Source organism: Dinoponera quadriceps, unplaced genomic scaffold, assembly GCF_001313825.1.
Source record: "Dinoponera quadriceps isolate SergipeBrazil2010 unplaced genomic scaffold, ASM131382v1 scaffold1169, whole genome shotgun sequence".
NCBI lineage: Eukaryota > Metazoa > Arthropoda > Insecta > Hymenoptera > Formicidae > Dinoponera > Dinoponera quadriceps.
In genome coordinates, this window is record NW_014555522.1 from 5,780 (window position 1) to 16,813 (window position 11,034).

An 11,034-nucleotide genomic window follows, 5' to 3' on the forward strand; every position below is an offset into this window, starting at 1 on the left:
AGGTTTATGTATACTACGTTTTACACTTCACTCATGTGAGATAAGAAATATCCACGCGTAACATACGCTAATTGTTTTTTTTATTATCTTATATCGTAATATTGTCGGTATCGGCATGTACTAAATGAAAAGACTATTTATCATACACCTTGTAATATCGTGCGTATTATCTAATTTTTTCCCGAGTTGAAACCTCAACCAAGCATGTGACTTTCAATCAGTATTTATCGAATTACGTCATAAAAAGATTTTCCTTAAGTCTCATTTAAAGGATAAAAATAAAAATATTTGAAATATGTAAGAACGAAACTTGGGAGTGAAATAAATCAATCTCTCAACGGTTAAGAGCATTATGAGAGAATATTACATGAAATCTTGTAATAAAAAGATTTTTTTGCCCAATTAATATAACAAATTGAAAACCAAGACCATTTCTTAAGAACATATAAATAAATTAAATATTAGTTTCCGTATATACATACACGCACAATAAATATTTAACGAGCGAAATATTTTATAAAGTAAATATTCCGATGTTTGAACATCTGTTTTACGTTTTTAGTTTTACGTTTTATATTTTACGTTTTTTATAGTCAACAATGAAATTTATATTTCACACTTTATTTCAGCAAAACATTGTCTCAATTATTTTTATCATTTGAAAAATTAATTAATTTTACAAATAGTTTATTGCTTCTTGTTGTAAGCACTTTGATAAGATTAAAAAATTCTTACTACATTACGCATCGGCAAAGTTATTAATTATTTTACAAAAAGCAGAAATTCCTCTGTAAATAATTGTTTGGATATTGTAACTAAAACGATAAGCAATTTGATTTCGATAAGCAATTTGATTCCTATTTAAAAACCAAAACGACAAAAATGTCTAAGGTTAGAGATATCACCAATCATTGGTACTTAAAAGGTAAACCTTAATTTTCCTACTTGTGTTTCCATATCTATTTTTGAAGGATTAATAAGGAACGTAAGACGAAAGAAGAAAGAGGAGGAGGAATCATCTGTAAGATTGTATATTTACAAACGTGTAACAAAATATGAATATATCTCTTTAAATAGCGTAAAATACCTTAAATTCGTTACAACTAATTTATCGTTACGCATGTCCTTTGTGAATACGTATGAAGGAGTGTACGATTCTCGATTTCTGGTATATTCAGGTAACTTTATGTATAAAACATTCGCGATATTGATTTTAATTAAGGCACTTATTATTCGTTCACTCTATCCACTCTGTCCTTCCTTCAAATGCACGTGAAAATATCCTATTCGTTGTGATTCTGCGTTTGCACAGCGTTTCACATGCGGAACGCCACGATGAAATTTAACGAAACTCTACGATATCGCGATAGTAATACGTGTCAAAACTCTTGCGGAGAAAAGAAAAATATATATACCAATATGTCGGCGTATCATATAAAATACAATTAAGTATACCACGTTGGAGGATATATTTATTTTGCAAAGTTAACGGGCTATATGCCGTTAACATTCAAATGGACGGATTGGTTCCCGAGAGGAGTTCCCGTGCACCGAACACGCGCGTCGCAGGAATCAACAGTTGCGGATTACGCGGCGACGCGACTCAAAGTTTCGTTTCGTGCTTCACGCGGGTTCTGAACAACTGATTCGATCGTAAGGCACCGTGCGAATTATTTGGATAACAATTGTTAAGCATGACGCTGGACGCGCCGCACTGAGTATTGCAATCGGCAGGGCCGTTCCCCTCGTTGTTCTCGTACACGTGGCGCCTTTGCAGGACCTCGTCGTGATTGTGGCCGTGATGGTTAACCTTCGTTCGAATTTGCGCCTCGGAATCCGTCTCGTCCTCGTTGTCGGCGCTGTCCACATCGCCTGCAAACATCGTTATCGTCAAGAACGATACGATCATCGACGGTTCACGGTCCGATTAGCCCGATTTGTTCGCTACGTTTCCGCAAATATTTACGATGCAATCACGCGTCGGTTTTTAAATCGGAGCTGTGTGTACTTACCGTCGGAACTATTGGTGGACGGCAAGTAGAAACGCGACGGCGGCACTTTGTTGTTTCCCACGCGACGTTCTCGTTCCCTCGCGACATTGTTAGGATGATTATACTTGAACTCTCGGGGAAGCGTGTAACTTCTGGGTAACGACACCTGGCTGCCTTCCATGTCGCTAATTTCCGCTTCTCCCTCGCCTTCGCCCTTGGAACTTTCCTCGGCGCCGTTTTGATTCGTGTGCAGTCTGATGGAAGACGAAACTCGCGTTAAATAGTTCGTTCGGATATCGAAGGGAGGAAGGGAGGGAGGGAGGGNTTGGAGAAACTTTTCGCAGTACCTGTGACTAAGATGTCCGGGCGGCGACCAGTGAGAATAATGATGCGGGAGGCACCGCGGCGCCAGCAGTATCTCCGGCGTGTCCGCTCGCTCTCTTTGCGGCGCCGCCCTCCACGCATTCGAGGGATGCGGGTTGTGGTAATACGGGGAGGAGGGCGGCGGGGGTAGGAGACAGTGCATCTTCACGGGCGGCCAGGACGACAACACGCCGCCGCCATTTTGCTCGGAGAACGACGGCGGAGACGTGAACAACGGCGAGCTCGGAGACGTGTGCAGCTTCGTGTTCGGCGGTGGTTGCTGATTGGAGGCCGAGGGCGAGGTCGAGAAGGAGGACGTGTTGGCGGACGGTGGAGGGAATAATTTGCCCTCCTTGATCTCCTCCTGGATTGCCCGTAATTCGCGCAACTGCTGCTGCTTCTTCTCCTTCAGTTTCTCCCGTATCAGTGTGACGTTCAACGAGCCGCCGCCGGCCACCGCCATATCGGATTCGTCCTTCCGCTCGTTGGAGTTGTCGTTCTGCGCGCGCGCAAATAGATCACGTAAAATAATTACGCTGCTGTTATTTCAATTACGCTGATTATCGGTTACAATTAGCAGTCGAATACCCACCTGCGCGTTGGAGGAAGATATGGGCTTCTTCCAGAACGGGATCAACTGCCGGGAGCCATTGGCGACGTTGAGCCACTGCTTCGAATCTCCCACCGTCGTCACGGAACCGAGCACCGTGCCCGTTTGCGACTGCGGCGGCGGCGGCGGCACGAAAGTCGTCGGCTTCTTTTTCTTACGATTCGGATTCGCGGCTGTCGGGTTCGCGAAACGGCAATTGAACACGCCCGGTATACCGCCATTACTCAGCTTGACTTTCCTCATGCCGATGCTAATGTTGATCTTCTTCTCTTCGTTGTAATCTATCTGTTTCTCTTCCGCATTGTCCTAAAAAGAAAAAAAGTGTTAAGTTAATATTAGCGCTCGCGCAGAAGGAACGAACGATAACGAATCATCGGAAGTGATCAAAATAATATTTATTATAATATCTAATAAACATTTTATGATTAACATGTAATGAGTCGCTTGAATAGATCTGTAGTAGAAAGAGATAAAGAAAGAGGTGTTGCTTGAGAATAAAAAAAAAGTTCTCCCGATTTGCTATTAAGTCGTGTTATTTAAAAATACAAAAGTTTTCTCACATGTAATTTCTGTTGTAACATCTACTTGAAAAGTAAAAGGTCCGTTTTACCTATTGTTAGATCTACGATCCAAATTTATTATCCAAATTTATTATTAAAAACGATGGGAGTTCGTAGCGGAGACTTTAGTTCATATTTTCAACTCATCACTTTTATTGATAAAAGCGCTTCTAAAAGTGACTTAGGAACCACCTGATCAGTCAAGAGGCCACATTTAGGACACTTTTATTAATGAAAGTGGGTTGGGAATATTGACGTTTGGAATTAATGAAAAATAACGGGTTATTTAGTCGAGTTAGACCTGTTATTTGGAATCCGGTTAGACCCGTTACTTTTATTAGTTCTAGAATCTTTACTATGAGTCGCTACTGTCCTCGGTAAAGGACCGAGTCGTAGTACGACTCAACGATGCAACAGTCGGATTTATTATTCTCAAGTAGTACGTCCCAATGGTGAGTTAGACTACTTCTTATCTTCAAACAGTAGGATTCAAAAACAAATAAATGACGAACCTTTTATTTTCAATTAATCAAAGACAGATTAGACAATTTTCTCAGTACGATCAAAAAAGGAATTAAACAAACTTTCATTAAAGAGGAATAACAGTTCTGACCTGACAAAAAATCATATTATTGTAAAATGCAAGTCAGGACAGGGTGTTGATCATGTAATTTTTCCCTGATGGAAAATTCCAAATGTCTTCAAATTAAAAAATTAACACTTTTCACAGGTTTACACTTTTCTGATTGGAAAACTTTGGGATTTTCCACCTTAGGGAAAAATTCATGATCAACATTCGAGACAGGATTAAAGAAGATCTCTTTTACTCGGTAAGAGAGATCTGCTTCATGTCATACCTGATTTGTTAATGTTGTGAGATTCGAGCCGGTCATCCTTCCGCCAGCTTCGTACCTCAGTCTTCTTACGTGAAAAAATCTGCCGTAAGAAAGAAAGAAGTACAACTATCGATATTAAGAGAGCAAAGCGCGAAACGAGGCGCTAAATTTACCTGTAATAGAGACCCATGAAGAACATGCCACCAAAGAACAGAGCCAGGAGAATGAGCACCAGAGTGACCGGATGCAGATGATGCTGGTGGGGCAACAGATCGGTACGATTAACACCTGCCACCCACACCCCGATGAGCAGGCTGTTCTCCAGAAACATCACGGTGTAAAATATTACCTGCGGAAATCGTCGTGTGATCAACATCACGTCTGCTTGACAAAAGCTTGGAAAAAATATTCACACGATCGATCGTGCGTCCGATAAGCCCACTAACCATTTTCTGACGATGATTCGTCTCGTGTAGATTAACATACGCAAATATATACACAAAAGCGAGCAGGGAGGCGAGGAATGTCTTCCTGACCAGAGGAAGACGCTCGCCACCGTGAAATAGTCCGTCCGGCGTCAGCAGCAACCACGTCAGCATGGACAGCCAGTGCAGGGCCATCACGATCAGCAGCCACTGTCCGCCGTACAGCGAAGCGTACACGACCAGCGCTCCGACGCGAGCACTCACTGTCCCGAGCCGCCAGGCTAATTGCGCCAGCACTCCCAACCATGTTAGCACTAAGCGTTCAAGATTTCGCAGACGCGCGGCACCCTTACTGAAACTCGCCACCGCCCAACACACGCTCCACAACGAGAGTCCCGCCGACACCGCCGTCAGCTTGGCTAATTTACTGCCGTCCTTGCCGTCGCTGTCCTTTGGTTTCCCAGCATCTGTCGTCTCACCGTCATCGGTAACGCCGATGAACAGCAGATACAGCTGCAGAAGTAGCATCGGTGCGGCCTCACAGAACGCGTGTATCAGTCGTAATACGCAGAGCTCCCGTACCTGAAAACGGACGTGAGACGAGAGATCACGAGGCAAACAGCAAAGATATTCACTAACTCCCCGGGAAAAAATGATTATATATGGTTACATGTAATTATATTAAATCATAGATGAATTTTGCCCGTGTAAGTGGTTACATATATGATCATACATGTCCATACGAAAGAAAAAAATGATATTATGTCATTTAATTAAAATATCGATATCATGTGCTGTCAGAAGCACAAGTCAGCCAGAAGCGTTTACTTCGACTGTATTTGCATATAATTTGTAAACAACCGTATTTTTTCGTTAATGGACATATATGGTTGTATATAGTGAAATATGGGCAAATTTCATACATGATCTCCTTTTTCCTGGATTAACACGCGTAATTACACAGCATGCACATTTGTATTGCATTTACATCGTTGAGTGGGAAATTATAACATTGACGTCATGTTACTGTTGGTTGGTGTTCACTGGACACTACGTACCTCGTGTTTTACATAAGTTAAGTTGACTGGGATAAATAACTTGAAGTATCTCCATAGTACGCCGACTTGGGTAGAATGGAGTAGCAGAACACAGCCTACCGTCCAGTTGCCTATTTTTTTAACTGGACTCGCATCACACTCATCCGGCGCGTTGTTGTTTGTCAATTTGCCTCTAGCTCCCCAGAGATACCATCTTAAGCTAATGATCTGCGAAAGCATAAGTGAAAAGAACGATCGGACAGATTACTATAAGGCAATGCGGAGTCTATTTGTCGCATATTTGGAATCTGTTTGCTCAAATACAAACTTGAGAAATCAGCAGAGAAGTCGCTATGAGAGTGACGCTCAGCGGAAACAATACGGGCGGTGCTATTGCTTGATGGGCAAGGGCGTAGACCATCGCAAGGTCGAATACAACATCGCAGAAGTATGATGCTAACGAAATAATGTTGAACAGTACGTCGCACAGGGGCAAAAATTCGTGCTGATGTTGCGACTGATGACACTGGGCCATAATGGGCTTTTATCGCCCATTTGGAATGTCTGGCAGTCTTTTTTTTATTTCACTTTCATCAATGCACTCTCCGGTCCTCCTGTGAACAAAATATCGCACCCTAAGTCAAATCATCCTTGCTAAATAAAAACACATGGAAAGATGAAAGATACATTTTCCTCGAATTTTCCTCGTAATTATTTTCCTTCCCAAAAAAACCGGCTAATTTTGATAATAAAAGTCTAAGCGTTTTCGCGACATATATTTTATTACCTCCAGAATTCCTCGCTTCTATACTCAGTGAAATAAATTGTACGTTTCCTCTTTATCGTCAAGAAGTTAACATATTACGGCAATTTCGGGCGCACAAAAGTGAAAACTGCACTTTCGCCCAGCGATAGGAGAATTCGCACGAAAATAACAAGGAAAACTCGACGGAGCGACGAGGCTCCCAAGTCACCCAAACACGGTTTCGATTATCCGTTATACGCGGGGGTGACGAAACTAACGTCGCTGCTCACGAGGTCCGCCTGCGTACGGCCTGCGCCGTACATTCAAACGCGCACGTCTCACGTAGGACGAATTCGTTTCCGGACGGATTTTTTAAAGGCCAACAGCGCGCGAGGCGCGCGGTAGTACCTGTATATACGCGTGTAACAATGTCGGCGCGTATAGCGCAGCGTGGGATCGCGCGCTCGCTCAGCGCATTCCGCGCGTGTCATTGACGAGAGCGGCGATCGCAAAAATCACTCTCTCGATCCGGACACGCTGCCGCCACCGCCGCCGCGCCGCGCCGCACTGCGCTGTGTAGCCGTTCGCCGCCGCCGCCACCGCTCGCGGGGAAACCGGGGACCAGCGGCTTTGGTATGCGCGGAATCCGCCCGTACGCGCGCGGAGCACACGCGCGCGCGCGTTTAGAGAAGAACGCGCGTTTCCACACAGAACGCTCCCTCCTGCTGCCGATCGACGGCCGGGCCTCGCCGTCGTCGACGTCGCGCGTCGTCCTCTAACGCACCTCGTCGTCCTCGTGACGTCTCGTCGTGCGTGCTCGCTCGTCGCGAACGCTGCATTTTTCGTGGGGACCAGCGCCGGCGAATCCCGGTTCTACGAGAGATCGCGCGTACAACGTCCCACGCATACCGGCCCCGCCGCCGATCTACCTGTTGATTCAGTGCAATTCAATGCGGCTATTTTACGCGCACGCCTCACTCCCTCTTGCCCTCTCTCTCTCTCTCGCTCTCCTTCTTTCCCTTCCCCGAGATCCGTACGGTTCGGCTCGGTCGCTCGCTCGCACACATCGCGGCCGCGTACACCTGGCGCCGCCGGTGAGGAACGCGAGAGCGAGCCTCACCTTAGGCGGCCCGAAGACGCTCGGGAGGATTTTTTTCGGGTTATTCTTTCTCCCGCGTACCGATCGCCGCGATATAGGAGCGTTAATGCGAGTTCAGGGCTTCTTCCTCTACTTATCGCACGATCGCACGTTCGGCGTTCCTCGGCGCGCACGCGACGTGCGCCCCTCGAATGACGAGTATGAAAGTTAATCGACAAATGAAAAGGTTTATTCAGACACTTATGAAAATATAGGCGACGCTATGCTCTCATACATACATAAAGATGCATATATGTAAACATGGTGTATATATATATATATATATATATGTGTGTGTGTGTGTGTGTATATACAATCCTCAACCTTAGAAAAGTCGAGTGCCGCGTCTTTGCTTTTATATACACAATTTGTGACTGCAACATGATGCGCATGAGATGTAAAAGTCTCGCCTTTGCATGAAAAAATTATCAAATATTTGCTGTAACAAATCAATGTAAACATTCGGAATTATTTTGTATATACTTATAGCGTTCTCGATCATTTGTGCGAGTCCTTTTTCACTACATCCACGCAACATTCGTACACCCCGATAATTGCACATAAACAGCTAGAGAATAATTTCATTCTTGTAGTTTCTCGTGAGTTCCTTATGCGGCAGAACGATCGAATTTAACAGAATTTTCTCCGCGGCCAAGCTCACGCTGGTACCTGAAACAAAGCGAAACAAATTACAAACTCGAGGTCGCAATTGAAGATATTCGCGACCCGTGCAGCACAAATTGGCTGGCTAACCGTTGCCTAACGTTGGCTGAACGTTGGCCAATTTGTGCCGCACGGCGAGATATTCTGTCTCGTTACCAAGTATCGTGATGGAAGGATTGAGCTTGCCATTGACGTTAAACAATGGTAAGTTCTCCATTTTCGCGAACGGCTTGTTAGGATTGGGATCGCATGGAGTCCCCTCAACGCGCGCCCATTCACCCACGCTGGTGCCCGTCCCTATGATGCTGTGTAAGATGAGAGAATGGGCGTGTATGTGTGTGTTAGCCAATACAATCGATTCTCGAATTCTCACGCCGGGCTCGATTATCGTATTCGGACCTATACTGACATTGGGACCTAGCTGCAAGAGACAGGAATTTTACATCAACACGTGAGCAAATTTTACATGAACATGTGAGCAAAATTCGCTCGTAAAGCGCCGTAATATCGTGGGACGATTTATCCTCATACCATGGAAGTAAGGTGTACAGTGGCCGATGGATGAATGTAGACATCCCCTATGATGTTGCAGGAATCATTGCTCATCGAAGCTAAGCGGTTCGGCTGTTTCTGCTTGTAGAGGGCCAGGTAATGTCGATTGGCGTATATCGCGGATCCCGCAGTCTTCACTTGCGACCACCATCTGAGCACAGGCAGAGCGAACAAGCGGCCGCTTCCCGCCAGACGTGTCAGTATATCCCGCTCGAACGCAATGTGCGCCGGATCCCTGCCGTTGCCGCACAATTGCCTGCAAGGAAATAAAGGAAGGGAAGAGTCGTGTCGCCTTACTTTGTGTTCGCCGAAGCAAACTTGAATGAAACACTCACATCAAGTGATCTTGCTGCTGATTGGCGTGAAAGACATCCGCCATCGTCTGAAAGATCTCCAAGGAAGCGAGATACACTCCGCAATTGATAAGGGTCGATACAAATGTCGAGGGCTTCTCAACGTAATGCGCCACCTCCCCTTCCTTCCCCAAAACCATACAGCCGTAATTCAGGGACTGCTGACGGGTGGCTTCAGTGGCCATGATTGTGAGCAAGGCCTGCTTGCTCTTGTGAAACTCCACCATTTCCAACAGAGGAAAGTCAGCACAGACATCCCCGTTCATTATGAAGAAGTACGATGGACTGCCCGAACGTATCTGGTCGCGGAAGTGATACATGCCTCCCGCCGTTCCAAGCGGGGTAAACTCCTGCAGATATCTGATAACTATGCCGTAAGTACTTGACATCTGCTGGACAAATTGTGACAGATCATTCTTGGGATACGCGCCAATTATCAATACTTCGCTGAGATCAGGCACTTTGGCGCATGCCTCAATGTGATGTTGTATCATGGGCAGTCCCGCCACTGGAAACAGCGGCTTCGGGATATCCAGAGAAAGAGGTCTGAACCTTGTCCCTGCGGAGATAAAAAAGCACAACTCAATAAAAACATGTAATATAATGTAATATAATGTGTATAAAATATAAATGCAAAAGCATATATTCTGAACTTTTTTCTGTCGATAAAAGCGTCCCAAAAGACGATTTAGAAACTACCTGGTTGGCTGAAAAGCTATATTTAAGACAAATTTATCGATAAAAGGAAATTCAAAATACGAGCCAAAGAATCTTTATACTAAAAACTTTTAATTGATATAATACACAAGATATGTTTTTAATCAATGACATATTTAATTGTCATGCAACCTTTACTACTTTAATTTATTTAGCGTTTTAAAGCAACGAAAATACAAACCTTTCAAGGGACCTCCAATTAAGATAATTGCTTTCAACATATTTGCACGATTTAAACGTATCCTCTGTGGAATATTTAACTGAAAAACTTCTTTTATCTTCAAAGATGAGAGACACGAGATAAGAAATTTGGCTGTAATAAAACGGTTACTCGAGCGATTATGTAAATCCGTGAAAAAAGCTGAGAGAACGCCAAGACTAATCACAAAATGTTGACGTATCCGTATGGATGGGAGGTGTTTGGACGTGTCATCACTGATGGTATCAGCGCGACATATAATTTCCGATAAATCGACTTTGTGGCGGCAAAGGATACGTATTCGAGGCACGTCCCTACCTGACTGTCACCGGTTAAACATATCTTATCTATCATTATCGATGATACTTCGTAGACTGGAAAAAAGCCCGCCAAAATGATTAAAATGCGGTATAATTTGATATAACTTCGGGAGATTGGAAATTGCTAGTTGCATCGTCAATTTTGCGTTTTATCTCAAGTTTTCCACGTTCTCGTCGATATTCTCGAGTCACCCGAGCAGTCTCGCCGATTCAACTTCTTCCGACATAATTAAATAGAACTTTTCTCTCTCTCTCTCTCTCTTTCTCTCTCACTTTTCCCTTTAATAATACAACTTTAAAGGATGATAAGTTCACAGCTGATACGACGATACAGTTCGCGCAATATCTTGTTCTTTCAGTTGCACTAACCGCACTTTTTCCCTTTTCCCATCTGACACTCTCCTTCTCCTTCCGACGCATACTCGTTTCACTTCGAGTGCAGGCGGTGCGACCGAGCGGTGCAGCTAGAAAAGAAGAGATCTATGATTCTCCTTCGACTACTATTAGTCAGTCATCGAGGGACAA

General features: G+C 44.3%; 2 protein-coding genes across 4 annotated transcripts; both read right to left on the bottom strand.

The window, feature by feature from the left end:
- Positions 1 to 1,056: 1,056 nt before the first annotated feature.
- LOC106744598 lies at positions 1,057 to 7,476 on the bottom strand. 2 transcript variants are annotated; one of them, XM_014619517.1, is made up of 10 exons: positions 6,976 to 7,476; positions 6,151 to 6,436; positions 5,844 to 6,050; positions 4,807 to 5,367; positions 4,534 to 4,709; positions 4,382 to 4,460; positions 2,947 to 3,270; positions 2,339 to 2,853; positions 2,013 to 2,245; positions 1,057 to 1,872 (listed from the first exon to the last, which is right to left on the bottom strand). In XM_014619517.1, the coding sequence occupies exons 2-10, from the start codon at positions 6,355 to 6,357 to the stop codon at positions 1,604 to 1,606; spliced, it is 2,571 nt and encodes an 856-aa protein (XP_014475003.1). In that variant the 5' UTR covers positions 6,358 to 6,436; positions 6,976 to 7,476; the 3' UTR covers positions 1,057 to 1,603. The 2 variants fall into 2 exon arrangements, with proteins under 2 accessions (XP_014475003.1, XP_014475004.1); XM_014619518.1 differs by lacking the exon at positions 6,976 to 7,476 and adding an exon at positions 6,610 to 6,822.
- Positions 7,477 to 7,873: 397 nt separating this feature from the next.
- Positions 7,874 to 10,982, bottom strand: LOC106744589 (mannose-1-phosphate guanyltransferase alpha). 2 transcript variants are annotated; one of them, XM_014619503.1, is made up of 6 exons: positions 10,879 to 10,982; positions 10,172 to 10,303; positions 9,256 to 9,832; positions 8,900 to 9,176; positions 8,525 to 8,789; positions 7,874 to 8,374 (listed from the first exon to the last, which is right to left on the bottom strand). In XM_014619503.1, exons 1-6 carry the CDS (start codon positions 10,898 to 10,900, stop codon positions 8,274 to 8,276), a joined length of 1,374 nt encoding a protein of 457 aa, XP_014474989.1. In that variant the 5' UTR covers positions 10,901 to 10,982; the 3' UTR covers positions 7,874 to 8,273. The 2 variants fall into 2 exon arrangements, with proteins under 2 accessions (XP_014474989.1, XP_014474990.1); XM_014619504.1 differs by having other exon boundaries at positions 10,508 to 10,925.
- Between the last annotated feature and the right edge of the window lie 52 nt (positions 10,983 to 11,034).

Excerpts from the sequence above, each read along its gene's own strand:
- LOC106744598 (XM_014619517.1), bottom strand. The coding sequence starts at position 6,357 with ATGGCCCAGTGTCATCAGTCGCAACATCAGCACGAATTTTTGCCCCTG. Across the intron at positions 6,051-6,150 it reads CTTCTCTGCTGATTTCTCAA|ATCATTAGCTTAAGATGGTA; the intron begins GTTTGTATTTGA and ends ATGCTTTCGCAG. Across the intron at positions 5,368-5,843 it reads TAACTTATGTAAAACACGAG|GTACGGGAGCTCTGCGTATT; the intron begins GTACGTAGTGTC and ends GTCCGTTTTCAG.
- LOC106744589 (XM_014619503.1), bottom strand. The coding sequence starts at position 10,900 with ATGGGAAAAGGGAAAAAGTGCG. Across the intron at positions 9,833-10,171 it reads AATTGGAGGTCCCTTGAAAG|GGACAAGGTTCAGACCTCTT; the intron begins GTTTGTATTTTC and ends TTATCTCCGCAG. Across the intron at positions 9,177-9,255 it reads CAGCAGCAAGATCACTTGAT|GCAATTGTGCGGCAACGGCA; the intron begins GTGAGTGTTTCA and ends ATTTCCTTGCAG.